Below are 14596 nucleotides of genomic sequence, written 5' to 3' on the forward strand. Positions count from 1 at the left end.
AATATGTTTCTATCTGCTTGGTATGACCTGACTCATATACACCTATTTTTGTGATTGTAACACACGAACAGTATTTCTAGAGCTGAATAATGTGCAGCATTAAATTAAATAACATTACAGATTTGGCCACCTTTTCAAGGAACGTGAACGTTTGCTACCATCTGTTACAATTATTCGTCTTATGCCCACATATATATTTTTCATTTATTTAACTAAAATGAACAATAATTGTATTACTGAGAATGTTCTTACGATCACGAAATTAGCCATCAGCAGTTGTGAGTCCAGCTGCTTGCGATGACGCTGCGTGATGACATTGCGAAAACGAGAGCAAGCGATATCTCAATGCTCTTGACACGAGATTGTAAATTCTCTGCTGCATGAAGTTCAACATTATTTGGCTCACATGTTCAAAGAAGTCACGTTAACACATCGGCGATGTTTCCTTATTCTGTTCAAAAAGTGTTTCAGGGCACCTATAAGGACAGGAGCGTAACCAAAGCGGGGTACAACAAAGAATGATGTGTACGCCGAACATGGAGACTGATAAATTCAGTAATGCAGGGAGTGAGTTACTTTGCTAATATTTTCATCATTAGAAAACTTATTTTTTATTTATCTCTACACCAAATGATTTATTACCGGCTATCATTGATCTTGAGCAACTCATCACCTCTGAGCATCAAGTTTTACGGTTTGTTTTGAAATTTGATTTTGTTACCTATAATTTATAGTAAAAGCAGGCCGTCTAACCGTTGTGCTCAGAGGAGAAGAAAGGGGATCGAAAATTTAGTCAACTCACCGAGAACCGTGAGCATCAGTTGTTCTTCGGCCATGCCGGCTGCGTTTCTGGCCACGCAGCTGTACCTTCCCGAATGAGCGAGGGTCGCGTTCGGAATCTGCAGAATCTGGCCGTTCTCCGCGAAGGCTACATCCTGCGCAACAATAACATTGCGCACACAAAACATTGCGCACAAAAAAGTTAGCCCAAAGTCAGAGCTCGAATAAAAACAAAAAAAAAACTGAGGCAGAAAAGGAAGACATTTGTACACTGTTGACTTTAGAGCTGTTAGGTACATATATTTAGGAAAGATTTGCTTATTATGAAGCTTGGAAAATAGTAGATTGTACGTAATATAAATCCTTGTGGAGAGCTTGCATATAGAAAGATTGGTGCACAAGAAACCACCCTCAATTTTTACCTACTACAATCATTTGATATAGAGGATTTTTTTTCTTGGAAGATAAAAAAACGTCTTTGCTTGGAAGGGCGATTCGGCTTTCATTACAGGGTTATATGGCAGGTGCACGTAACTGACACGACAATCTCAAGGACAGATTGGATAATAATCAAGAAAAAAAAAAGAACTCACGCCGATATAACGCACACGTTGAATCTGTGTGCAGTGACGCTTTAGTCAATCGAGAGAGAGAGAGTGAAAGCTCTTTATTTATATGCAGATAATTCTGCCTGTGTATGCGGAGGCACTTACATGTGACTCAGCGTAGGGAAGGGGATGATGGACAGAAAGGTCCTCGTAGGAGGGAAGCGGGAAAGGAAAAAAAAGGAGCAAGAAATATTACGGCAGCACTCGTCTCACGATTATTGTCGACGGTAATGTGAACAGCAATCGAGCTGTGTAGCGATAGACCACATCCCTGACATCACGTTTATTTAACACGTGCAGTGTTGAGTAGGATACCTTTCTTGCTTCGGCAAGAGACCCTTTTCGGGGAGCAGTTTGCTCTAGAGGAACGAGGTGGTGCTTTCGGCGGCGCGCCGTTGTCTGCCACTCTAAAAGAGGGCCTCACTAAGCTGCAGGCCCTAGGATTTCTCGACGCGGAGGGTGGGCGCTGCTTCGGAGACGTAGCCACTACTAAAGCTCGCCTGGGACTGTGGTGGAGCGCCAGAAAACAGCCGCGAACATGTGTCGGGTGTAGTGTAGCTCTTGAATATATGTGTTTTTTTAGTGGCACGAGCATCGAGTGGCACTCTTGTTTCTTGCGCAGCACTTCCGGTTCACCTCCTCAGATGACCGGGGACGAAATTCAAAATTAATCAGAAAAATATAGAAAAACAATAGTACCGTACAAAATTCATGAGTTTCATTATAGATCTGATATCAGAGCATACGTTTAGCTACAAGTTGAGCTACTGTCTGCAATAATTAGAATTAATTAGAAAGCACTATTACCGCACACCAAAGCACAGAACACCAACGCCGAGGTGCGAGAGCCACTAAGAGACACCTAAGTCAAAGATTACGGTCACCTACCATTTTTCTTCATTGAATTCCTTTTCTTTTTTTCTCTTGGCTAGGACACGAATATTGAGTCCACCCGTTACAAAGGGTTCATTAGCCACATATCACTGTCATCATCAGTAAGTTGCCTCAGCCAGCGCCTCCTCATCAGTCTTGAAGTCAGGGGTACAATCAGGACTCGACGGCAACCAAAGGTCAATGGGACGCCTCGCGTTGGGCGCCCACGGGAAGACTACTAAGAAGCTGTGCAGGGTGATATGGGATGGAGAAATTTTGAAGTAAGGGATGCTCAGAGTAAAATTGATTCTGAAGAACGACTGAGGAAAATGGAAGAAAGTAGAAGGGGTGCAAGTGTTCAGGTATTTGTACAGCCAAAACATTGACTCACAGGGGAGAAAAGGAACTAGGAAGCTTACCAGCAAGTATGCGACCGGTATGGCCAGCAACACGGCAACAAAGAACGTCAAACGCAAAGTGAGGGAGGCTGAGAGAAGGTTATGGGTGGCTGCAATGGAACAGGAACCTGCTATGACTAACTACCTCAAAGGAAAAAAGGAAATCAGGAAAGAAACAATTTATGAAAACTCAAAGGGAAGCTCCTTACTTTTCGAAGCGAGATCAGGATGCCTTAGAACGCGGAGTTATAAAGCGAAGTACACCAAGGACGAAGCCTCATGTGCTTGCTGTGGTAAAGCTAGACAAAAGGTGGAACTTATTTTATTGGAATGTGAAGAAATCTACACAGCTCAAAGTCTAGGATCCTCTGACCTCCTTGAAGTCCTAGGGTTCCGGGATAGCACGGGCAAAGTAAACATGTCCGCTGTAGAGATTAGTAAGAGGCGGTTGGAGGTTTGGTGGCAGAAAAGTAGGGAGACCACAAACAACGGAGACTCACCGTAACAGAGTTCTCAGTAATGGTTCAAAAAGGTTGATGCCTGGAATTCATTGTATTTGTGTGTTTCTCAAAAATAAAGGTAGGACATTAGGCAAAATAATAACAAGAGCTTGATGGTGCAACCCACCACCCCGTTTCAAAGGGGATGATCCATCCATCCATCCATCCGTCCATCCGTCCGTCCGTCCGCCCGCCCGTCCGTCCGTCCGTCCGTCCGTCCGTCCGTCCGTCCGTCCGTCCATCCATCCATCCATCCATCCATCCATCCATCCATCCATCCATCCATCCATCCATGTACGACTGCTTGCGTCACGCGTGCATCTGAGTCACTGAGTGCGCGCCGCTGCCGTTCCGGAGGGGAGGCAGTAGGCGCTTCACGCGTCTGTCAGAATTACTTCCTCTGACTTCCGTCGTGAGGCGCCACCCAGAGGGTACTCTTCCCCATGACCGTAAAGCAGGCGCGAACGCTAGCCGACGGGGGAGAGTAGGAAAGGGCGATCGGAGATGATGCTGAAAAGTCGGATCGGCCGCATCTGGCTGGCATTGAAAAAATAGAGGAGGCGCTGCCTCAGCGAAAGCCCACGAATACGAAACCATTATCGCTTCTGTGCTGCTGCAGTGCGCCCAGTTGTCGGAAATGCAATTGGGTGTTCGCTCTATTCAAGCTGCAAAATGTAGAACGGTAGACGGAAGATATGGGCAGTAGTTAGCTGCAAAAATACTGACTGGCAAATAAAGTAAAAGGAATGAATTTGTGTGGCCACGTTTATGGAGCGCTGCTACATAAGGTCTGCCTGCTTTGGCGGACCTTCGCGATGCACGTCTTTCCTCGACAATAAAAAAATTTACTGCTCAGTCAGCGCTATATCGATAACCTCCAAAGAAAGGTCTTCGATTCCGGAACGTACGTCAGCAAGTGTGAGTACCACTCGTAACACAGTGACAAAAGAAGTTGCGCCGCTTCCTAACATAGTAATTTTCTCGCGCATTATTTACACACATCCACCCCGACTAACGCGCAAACCTACGCCCACTCTATTACCAACGTATCAAGAATAACGAAATGGGCGCACTCTTGAATCAATGCGCCGAAGCATGGATGACGGCGACTACAGCGACAGGACACGAATATTCGAATCTGAAAAGTTTAGTGACGGTCCTCACAGTAAGCGAGTGACTAGCGATAATAAGTCTTTGCTACAAGCTATTAAAGGGTACAGAACATCTACGTTCCAAACCTTATGCGCACAAGAACAAGTCTATCACAACGGAGCACGCCCGTGGGCTATTGCGTGGAAAATAAACAATCCGATAGTGACCGCATCGAGGAATGTTACTGAGTCAGAAACATGACAAGCTGGTACTTCAAAGTATTTGCCAAATAAAGAACGAAGAGCAAAACGCACTGATCCTCATTTAATTCATAAGCGGAAAGTTTGGACAGCTTGGAATACATTTGTGGCCCCGCTTTTAGTTACAAGCACCAACGCAGCTTGTGCTGTTTGAACCACGTGTAATGAGCTCTGAAAGCGCTTACATCTTCTCTGAAGCTATGGTCAAATATTTATGTCGTCCACCCAGTCACTGTGTACAATATCCGCCGGAACCGAGCTTTTTTATGAGCTGCACCGGCGCGATTGTGAACACCGAGTCAACGGAGGCAGCTGAAGCAAGGAATGAACGCGTCGCCACGTGATCAAACATTATGGCGCCCCGGGATTGCCGTGAAAAGGGTCTATATGCCACATACTCCGATATCGCCTTACTTTCCTGTGGCACTCGCTTGCCAAGGTCACCCGTGAGAATGCGCATGAAAACAACGACGTAATGACGGCGATGTCATGACGACGGTGGCATAACGATTGCATGACGTCAGCACCATTACGACAGCGTGACGCAGTGGCATGACGACAACGGTGTGATGAGGACGGCATGACGAGAGTCGGATAACAAAGCTGGATTGACGACGGTGCAACGACTCCGACGACGCATACCCAGAGGCCTAAGCTATTTGTGAAACAAAGGATTCTTCGCAGTAGAAGGGCGGAAAGGGGGAGTTTATTGCCCGGAGAAGTGTAGCAATGCGTCCATACTGGCCATTGGAATCAGTCAATAAGAGCGTGAACAAGAGCGCGCCGTTTGCGCTGAACGCGCTAGTCCCCCGTCGTCGTCCTCTTTTATAATATTTAATACTATTTATTTATTTAATTATTTAGCATACTTCCAAGACCCGAGGGCCTTACAGGAAGCAGTGGTAAATAACAAATGTTTGCACAGTAAAAGAAAAAAGAAAATAGTTATAAGAAGTAAAAAAAGAGAAAAGAAAACATGTTAACAAAAGGCTTCATAAATGGCAGTCTTGAAGCTGTCGGTGTCGGTGATGGTGGCGATGGCCGGAAGCGGGAAGGTGGTTCTATTTTTGGCTAGTCTTCGGAATGAAATATTCGCTGTAGGTATTAGTCTGGCAGGATGGAACACCAACTTTGTAGTAATGGTCTGAACGCGATGATACGTAGACGGGAGCGGAAAAAAGAATGTCTTTTAGAATCGGATTATAATGATACATTTTGTGGAACAATGAAAGGAGAACGCATTTACGGCGCAAAGATAGTTCAGGTAAAGAAAGTGTCGCTTTCATTGGTGATACATTGGCATGCAGAGAGTGATTTGATAGAATGAAACGAGTTGCGCGATTCTGGACGGATTCAATAGTTGCTGAAAGTGCAGTGTTTTTGGAGTCCCAGATAGAGCATGCGTAATCTAATTTAGGGCGGGCAAGGGTTTTATATAGATGTAGTTTTATTGACGAAGGTGATCGGGAAAAATTACGGCGTAAGTAACCCAGCATGCGGTTTGCTTTGTTAGTAACATAGGCAACATGTGTGCGCCAACAAAGACCGCAACTCATCTGAATACCAAGGTACTTGTAAGAGGTCACAGGATCTAGTAGGATACCGCCAAGAAAATACGTGCTGCTAATAGTGTGGCCCCGTCGAGATGTTCGCATGCTTTTGCATTCTTGATGTTTAGACGCATCATCCATTTATTGCAGCATGAGGATAAATGGTTAGGATCTTCTTGAAGTTTCTGCTGATCAGATGGTTGGGCTAGTTTTTTTTTATAAAGGACGCAATCGTCAGCAAAAAGCTTTACTGTTGAAAACGTGATATAGGCAGTGAGGTCGGTAATGTAAATAAGAAAGAGCAAGGGTCCCAAAACAGATTCTTGTGGAGCGCCGGCAGAGACAGGAGGAGGAGGAGGAGGAATAAACTTTATTTTAGTTTCTTCCTCCTCCTCCTTCTGTCTCATCCGGCAAAAATCGTCGGCAAAAAGCTTTATTGATGAAAACGTGATACAGTCAGGGAGGTCGTTAACGTAAATGAGAAAGAGCAAGGGGCCCAACACAGATGCTTGTGGAACGCTGGATGCGACAGGAGAAAGTGTAGAAGAACAGTTGTTAGCAGTGACAAACTGGGTGCGGTCAGAAAGAAAGTCTTTATTCCAGTGGAATACGTGGATGTCTATGTTAAGTTTGCTTAATTTAAGAAGTAAGTCATGCGCCACCCCATAAAATGCTTTAGCGAAATCCAAGAATATGCAATCTATGTCAGAGCCAATGTCATGTGTAAAGAGATCATTAGTACAGGATAATAGCTGCGTTTCAAAGGAAAACATTTTCCTGAATCCATGCTGGCAGTTAGTGAAGAAAGACACCACTACTAGACAGCCTTGTCCTCTAGGTTGGGGTAGAAGGCATGACGACGACTTTATGACGAGTACCAGATCAGGAAGCTGGAATGACTACGATTGAACGACCGCGACGACATCACTATGGTGGTGTGATAACAAATGCGTGAAGACTGTAGGACGACGATGGCATGGCGAGTGTCGGATGACAAAGTTGGAATGACGGCGACCGGTCGTGGTCATCTACCTATCATGGTCGTGATGCCACCACGGCATCACGACCATGAGTCTAAACCTAGTGGCCCAAACTATAAGACAGCTTAGGCGACTGAAATTAAATTTGAAGCTTGACGTTGCTTTGTTGGGGAAGGCGTAGGAAGTAGTATTCTTCCTAGATCTACTCCGGGCGTTAAAAAAGTAGAGGGGCATCGACACAAGCGTGACCCTTTCAGCGCAAAATAATATCGTATGTCACTAACTTTCACAAACAGACTCGAATATTAGCCCACAATCACACACAAGATAGCTTGGCCACTGAATTTTGTGCTTCCCTTCCGCTGCATAAAAGTGAGCCATAAAGGCCTCAATCACGAAATTTATGTGTGATTTCCTGTTAATTACCGAAATGGCATTTGTAGGAGGTCGTATACCTTCTCCACCCCCACTGTTTACTTTTTCCCGAGTGTTTTCTAGAGACATGGGGCAGAATTCACCAAGCTTTTCGCTCCTAAGCGATCGTTCCCATTGGCCAGCCGTCTTTGCTAATCGTGACCAGCATCAGGTCTGGCTGGGATTTGCTGTTACGGAGAATTCTAGCGCAAGAGCATTTTTAAATGTGGGCTCCGAACATTCCGATGATGAACTTCTAGTGTTACAACAATTTTTTTTGCAGCTAAGCTTTTACGGGCTCGTTCCAATAGCCGTTTCGGTTCGCGATGATGCCGCCGCCGGCGTTTGGCCGTAACCGCTATCGTTGCAAATGCGAAAAAAGTACCCGCTTGCCGCCGGGATCGAGCCCAGGCCCGCTGCGTGGGAGCCACGCAAGCGCTTGCTATGAGGCAGCAGAAATATTCCCTATAAACGCGCCCTATCGGCAGGCGCGCAGGCGCGCAGGCGCAGACGACCCGAGCCTCCGCCAGTATGGTGGCGCCATCTAGTTAAAGTGCCTGCAACCGCCGCGCGCGCAGGCACAGACAACGAGATGCGATTCAGACGAGGCGCGCAATCAACGCTATCCCGATGTTAGATGTACGGTACGTATTCTGGGTAGCTCTTTGGTAGACGTTATGACGTCTCCTCGCAAGGTACGAACCGCTGCTGAAGAAGCGAATCGTAGAGCTACGTGCGCGGCTACAACCAGGCATCATCAGGCTCAGCAGACTGCTGGGCAGAGAGCATTACAAGCCGCAGCTCGCTGTCGACGCCGGGCGGACAGTTCAGATCGTTCTCGTTTAAATCGAGGCGAAAACACTTTGCCGCGAAGACCCTGTTGTGCGTGGTGCCGAAATTAGAGCTACTCTTGCGCCGCTGAACTAGCTTACGCTGTGACTGTGCTGCGTGTGCCGCGCAGGCCTGTGACGTTTTACGTTTCCATTACGTCACTTATCTTTTCAAAGTGAGTTACATTACTACAAAAGAAAACACAGAAGAACACTAAAAAGAAAGCCTGAAGTACTAACAAATTATCACAGATGGCTGGCTGGAGGACATCGACTACAACGGCGACGACGATAACAATGATGAATGGCAGGATGATGACGCGAAGACGAAGGTGCCAATGAATACGACACCTTGACCCTGTCATGAATGATGGTAGCGATACGACAACGGCAACGGTAAAACGACGGTAATGATGGATGACCCGCATGACGGCGATGATGCCGCTAAGACTCACACTAAAGGGCTCGGGGTAGTCCTCGTGGCGAGCAAAGAGAGTTTTGTTTGCTGTTGACTTCTTTTACCAAAGGAAACAGGATCATGATAAAATTGTATATGAAAAGCATGCTATCTGCCACATGTGTCTGCCACACGAAGCCATACATTATTAATAATATTATTACCAGCCATCGCTGGGAAACAAGTTCGTTGCCGATATTCACCCGTCTTGTTGCGCTCATAGCCTCCATGCGCCAGGAACGCACCTTGCTGTCCCTCTTGTCCAGTGGGATGTCGTCGCGCATCCAAACGACCGATGGCTGTGGCTCGCCTGACGCAATGCACCGCAGCTTGATGGGCGAATGCTCGACGACGGAAACAGTCGCCTCGGGCACCTGAATCCTCGGAGGCACTGCAATTTTAGCGCACAAGATATCATCATTATCATCATCACCAATATCATCATAAGCCTATTTTATGTCCAATGCAGGACGAAGGCATCTCCCAGCGCTCTCCAATTACCCCTGTCTTGCGCTGGCTGATTCCAACTTGCGCCTGCGAATTTCCTAATTTCATCACTCCACCTAATTTTCTTACATTTTCTTACTACGTTAATCATTTCTTCATTTTCGTTTTTATGTTTCTTTGATGCATGCGAGCCTCGCGTATCTCAATGTTCTTTTTTATTGTATTTTTGTTGGCAACATTTGTAAGCTTTCTTTATGCTAGGTATTTTTTCTAGCTATCTTATATATCGTACAGCTATATAAAGTTATCGACTAATTTTCTTAGTGTACCATTACAACGCTTCAACTACTTAACCGACGTTTAACGACTCCTTAAAGCGACGCTGTGCCACGAGTTCTGCTGCCATTCAAAAGAAGTTTATTTCTTAACGTTTTCTTGGCAACACCTAGAGAGAATTACCTTGAACCTCAATGCGGAACGCCTTCTCCGCCAGGCCGGCTTCGTTTTCAGCGATGCAGGAGTAGGTGCCGCGATCCGATGATTGGATCGCTGGAAACGAGAGCACCCGAGGTCCATATTTCGCGGTAACTTCGCTGTCCGCGTTTTGTACGCTGAAAAGAAATGCACGTGAAAGCTCGTAACGTGCGCTTACACTAATTTCCGTATGCACAGACACAGACTGTGATGAGAGTCGAAAAAAAAAGCGCTAACGGACAAGTCGGCGACATGCAGCATGTACACTTTACGTAATCTCATTGTTCTGGCGACTTTTCATCCACGCGACGCTGCAACTATGGCCGCTGTCTCGGTCATCGAATTTCGGACGTGTGACGACTACAGAGGGGATCACCAAAATTTACTGTTGGGCTTCTTCACGTTATGCTACCATTTGAGCTGCACGGTAACGGTAAATTCAGCTGAGTATGGTCGCTTATGCGACACGATTCCTGATGCGATAGCGCGCTCATATGAACAGAAGCGGACTTCTTCATTGGTCACAACAAAACCGCTGCGAATTTCATTTGACGATAGGATGCTTCATACAGGAGTGCCGTACCACCTGCGAGCTGAGTTTCAAAGGTTATAAAATTTTAAGCAGATTTTGGAGAGGTAGGCTTGCGTGATATAGAATATGTTCCAAGCCGGTGGACTGAACTGCCTCTATTCCGGCATGAAAACACGCACCCTCACAGCACCGAGGACTGCACCATTCACGCTGAATAAACGCGGGAAGGCATGAACTCACAGGTAAGGCAGGCTATTTTTAGTCCAGTACACCGTGGCCCACGGCAGAGATTCAACGCTGCACTCAAGCGAGACGTGCCGGTTCTCCACAGTGTCGACGTCCACAGATGCGGGGCCTGCTATCGTTGGCGGCACTGTCACAGAGACCAAGAAAATCTCATTAAGTGTGCCTCCTTACATTTGAACCTGTAACTAAGCCGATCTACGTTGAAATACACATGGTTTTCTGGAGAACTAAAAAAAAAGCTTCGCTAAGTCAATCTACCTAAATGCCACCCCCTCCCCACCTTTTTTCTCTGATACATAAGGCTATGCGGTAATCAAGATAGTCTAAATATCTGTTCTGAAATATTATTTTGAAATTCAGTAACATTTTTTCTCCTAATAAGCCAAATGCAATCGCTGAATTGTGGACGGCGAGATGAGTGTAATCGTATTAAGTAGCTTACAATGCGAAAGGCTCAATGTTTTTCTACAGTGGAATTCTGCAATTGAAAGACTTGAACAGTAATTATTCTGGAATAAAATAAACAAAACGAAAAACCTCTACGTATGGCGTTCTAAAAGGCCAGTCAAATGAAAATGAAAAGGTTGCCTATCACCAATCTTAGAGATTGGAAGCTGTGGATCCAGCAGGAGAATTAACCGCAAAGCAAGACGGCCATGAGTAAAAACTAACAAATATGCTCACTCAACAAGGAGCCCAAGAGTGTGCTCTGTGTTCCTAGAAAGTAAATGGCTACACTGGAAACAGCGAGTGCGCAGCAGTTGTTCGCATCATTTGACGTCGTGTGATGGCTGCATTTTCTTGTCAAGTGGAACGTCGAGACGCCGAAGCCGGTACCCAAACTTACCGAGAACGCTCACGTGAAAGTCTTTCTCGTCTGTTCCAGCGTCGTTAGTGGCGACGCAGGTGTACTTCCCGCGGTCAGATACTTCAACGTTGTCGATTGTCAGCGTCTCCGAGTCTGACGAAACCTGGCGGAGGCAACAGGTTGATCATTGGGATTCCGCATGTGAAGATTCATTATGCTCAGACACGAAGTGTAAACACGTATATATGTGTTTTCTGGTACCTGAAAGGAAAGCTTAGCATCCCATGAACGTATACAACAGAGCTACAAAGCGAAGCCATATTGAGTTCTCGTAGAGAAAGATCTACAGTAGAAGAGAAAAGAATTCCTACGTGCTGCATTCAAATGGACGCCTCTCCCTCCCTTTCCCCCTCTATATGACAAGAAAACAGCACCGCGGCGGCCCCTCATGATTCCAGCATATCATTAAAGCTTGTATCTATCTCTCATATTCTGTGATAAGCAAATAATAATAAAAAAACAACGTTCACGTTTTCGCTTACACATTCTGTGTAGAGTGTGGTGCAATGTGGCATATACTTCTATGAAACGCACACAGTGACCTCGACCGCTATGGAGCCCTGAGTAGCATCTCCATACCTGGCACCTAAAGATAAGAGCTCTATCTTTTTGTCAGTAATTTCGGTTTAAGGTACTTTCAGCTATATTTCGTGACAGCTATGTCGATCATTTTGTAACATTTACAGAAAGAAATTCTAGAAATGAGGACACCCACAATGACTTTATTTTGGTCTTAAATACACATACGAGATGTTACGTAACGTGTTTTATTTAGAATTAATGTTATTCAGACTGATCAGTTGACGGAAAATTTCAGTAACTAACGGGTTTGATCGAAGTAAGGCTTTCTTTCTTTTTTTTTTTGTAGGCGTCATTTACAAAGCTCCTTCAGGGAACAAGTGTTAACTTCAAGAAAAAAAAAGAAAGGCTCGCATATGACTACGAATGTACACACTTCCTCTTGCGAGGCTTTGTAAGACTGAGCGGCGATTTTTGGTCTGTGCATAAATACACACGTCTGCTTGGCACCAAGGCTCACGCGTTAATACATCCCACTTCAAGATTGTGAAATCAGTTAATCTTTCATAAAGCAACATAATTATACTCTTCTGAGGCAAAAGTTGCACGTGTTATGTAAAGTATGTATCTGAAGTTTTCGCACAGAGAATTTCCTGAATGGACTTGCCCGCGTTCTCTCGCACTCGCATTGCATTCCTAACATCGTCCGCTGAGCGTAAGATAGCGTGAGGGGCGATAAACTTTAAAGCGACGCTTTCGTTGTATACACTCCCCCCGTTCTAAGCGCTAAGCTAAAACTCCCGATTGCCGGTTCATAGTTGGCTCTAAAGTAGAATCCCTCTGAATGGAATAGTGCATGATATTCACCGGCTTTGATTTTTCTGCATTTTCTTCTATTCGGGTTACCGCATTCTTGGTTAACTGGGTATGGACCACTGAATGCTCCGACTTTTATAGCACAACATTTTAATGGTAAGGTACTGTCAGTGAGCGCACCTTTCACCAAAAATCACTACATAAAAACTGTGCATACGACATGTACGTACGTAATTTAGGCTCATAGATATCGCTAAAGGACAAAATAGCTGGAGTGCATAATATTGTACTGTTACTGTGATTTTCTCAAATTTATTATATTTGGGCTATCCAAATCTCGGTCAACTGTGCCTATTCTTCACGAATCCTCCATCATGGATATGTGCGACACTGACACAAAGTGTATAGCAGTTCTAAATGCATTTAGATATTTGTCGTACTTCTACATTCACACACCTTTCCTCACAAATATTCATTCGGCGAGCATCCGACATCGCCGTCGTGACATCGCTGCGTAGACGTCTCACAGTGACACCTCCTGAATCGGTGTTTGCATTGCGGCATAGCTTGTGAGCAGTTTACAGCATAAAGACAAACGTAAACATTCTATGAGTTCTAGTTCTAACCTGTGCTGTACATAAAAATAAGCATTGCATGAGAGAAAGAGAAGGGAGGTAGGAAAAGCAGGGAGGTTAAGCAGACTTCGTCCAGAACAGCTCGAGTGGCTTTCTGGGATGATGAGCTGTTAGGCCAAGCTCCCAATACCTTTGCTTCTGTAAATGGCCGATAGTTACGGTGTTGCATAGGATGAAAATAAAGACAACTGTACGCATCGCCATGGTTCACATCGCATTGATTCCAACACGTGCATTGGGTCTGCATAACGTTTTGCTGAGGCTTGCTCAACAGAAGCGCGTCTTTCTTGTGATATTGGTCTCTAAGCCTTTGTGAGACTCTTCCGTAGAAAAATGCAAAGTACGAGACATGGAAACGGGAAAAAACAAACGGGAATGTGGGTCGACTAAATTGCGCTTGCTTACCTGACGGCGGAGCCCGTCGGCCTTGAGAGGTGTGCTCTCCTTCATCCATACTATGGTGGCTACCGGCTGTGCCGTGACCTGGCACTGGAGGGTTAGCGTCTCGTTTGCCACCACGTGCACGCTCTCGGATGCGTCATGCGCGGATTCCTCGCCGCCGGACGTCGGCAGCGAGCTGATCTGGGGAGGCACTGTGGGGAAGCAGACATTGTTAACATGTGGGGCACCCGCGGCCCTAAGTTCGCCGCCAGAGATGACAGCCGTGTCTCTCGCGTCAGCTGACGTAGGCTGACGGCCCACATGCATGTATGAACGGAAAGCGTGTTACAGTGGTTGCGCACCATGCACTTTGACCCTGCCAGCGCTGCTTTTGCGATGCTGCTGTTGCGAGTTTCCAGCTGTAACATTTTGATATTTTCTTTAGCAGCATGGAATGCTCCAAAACCAGCAATGGGACAACTTTAGTGCTCTCTTCGTGCATGCAAAAAGCTTGATCAACACCGGGCGAAGAAGGAACGAGCCACAGTTTCGTACGGGAACAGCTACTTGAGTCAGCTGTTCGACGTTGTTATCGGAAGTACTTGTTACCCGGACGAGGACAAGTCACCTCATCGAAACGTTGGCACAGGACTGAGGCTTGACTGGTTCGGCCACTGTTTATCGATTCAAGTGGCGCTTCTTGTGGCCCTTTTGTATTGTTGTACACAACGTACACGACGTATTAAGGCGCTGTATAAAACGCCACCACCACTACTACGAATATAAAAAATTGCTTGTTTATCAAATTACGTTGCCATCTCCCAACCTTCCATGGCTATAACAGAAGGAGCCTGGCGGTGCACTTTCCTTCGCAGATGAGCACTCTTGTCTGCGGCAGCTTTCTAATGACCCTGACGTACCGAGAAAGTATTACTG

General features: G+C 45.8%; 1 protein-coding gene across 1 annotated transcript in view; it reads right to left on the reverse strand.

Annotated features, from left to right (window-relative positions):
- The window catches only part of LOC119444229 (hemicentin-2-like), a 111143-nt gene that overhangs the window by 89166 nt on the left and 7381 nt on the right, over positions 1 to 14596 (reverse strand). Inside the window, exons 3-8 of the mRNA XM_037708660.2 lie at positions 13685 to 13872; positions 11289 to 11412; positions 10436 to 10568; positions 9649 to 9800; positions 8988 to 9133; positions 803 to 935 (exon numbers count right to left, since the gene is read on the reverse strand). Coding sequence (XP_037564588.2) covers positions 803 to 935; positions 8988 to 9133; positions 9649 to 9800; positions 10436 to 10568; positions 11289 to 11412; positions 13685 to 13872 — 876 coding nt within the window. The remainder of the gene's footprint in view (positions 1 to 802; positions 936 to 8987; positions 9134 to 9648; positions 9801 to 10435; positions 10569 to 11288; positions 11413 to 13684; positions 13873 to 14596) is intronic.

The sequence above is a fragment of the Dermacentor silvarum genome, chromosome 1 (assembly GCF_013339745.2).
Source record: "Dermacentor silvarum isolate Dsil-2018 chromosome 1, BIME_Dsil_1.4, whole genome shotgun sequence".
In the NCBI taxonomy this organism is placed as follows: domain Eukaryota; kingdom Metazoa; phylum Arthropoda; class Arachnida; order Ixodida; family Ixodidae; genus Dermacentor; species Dermacentor silvarum.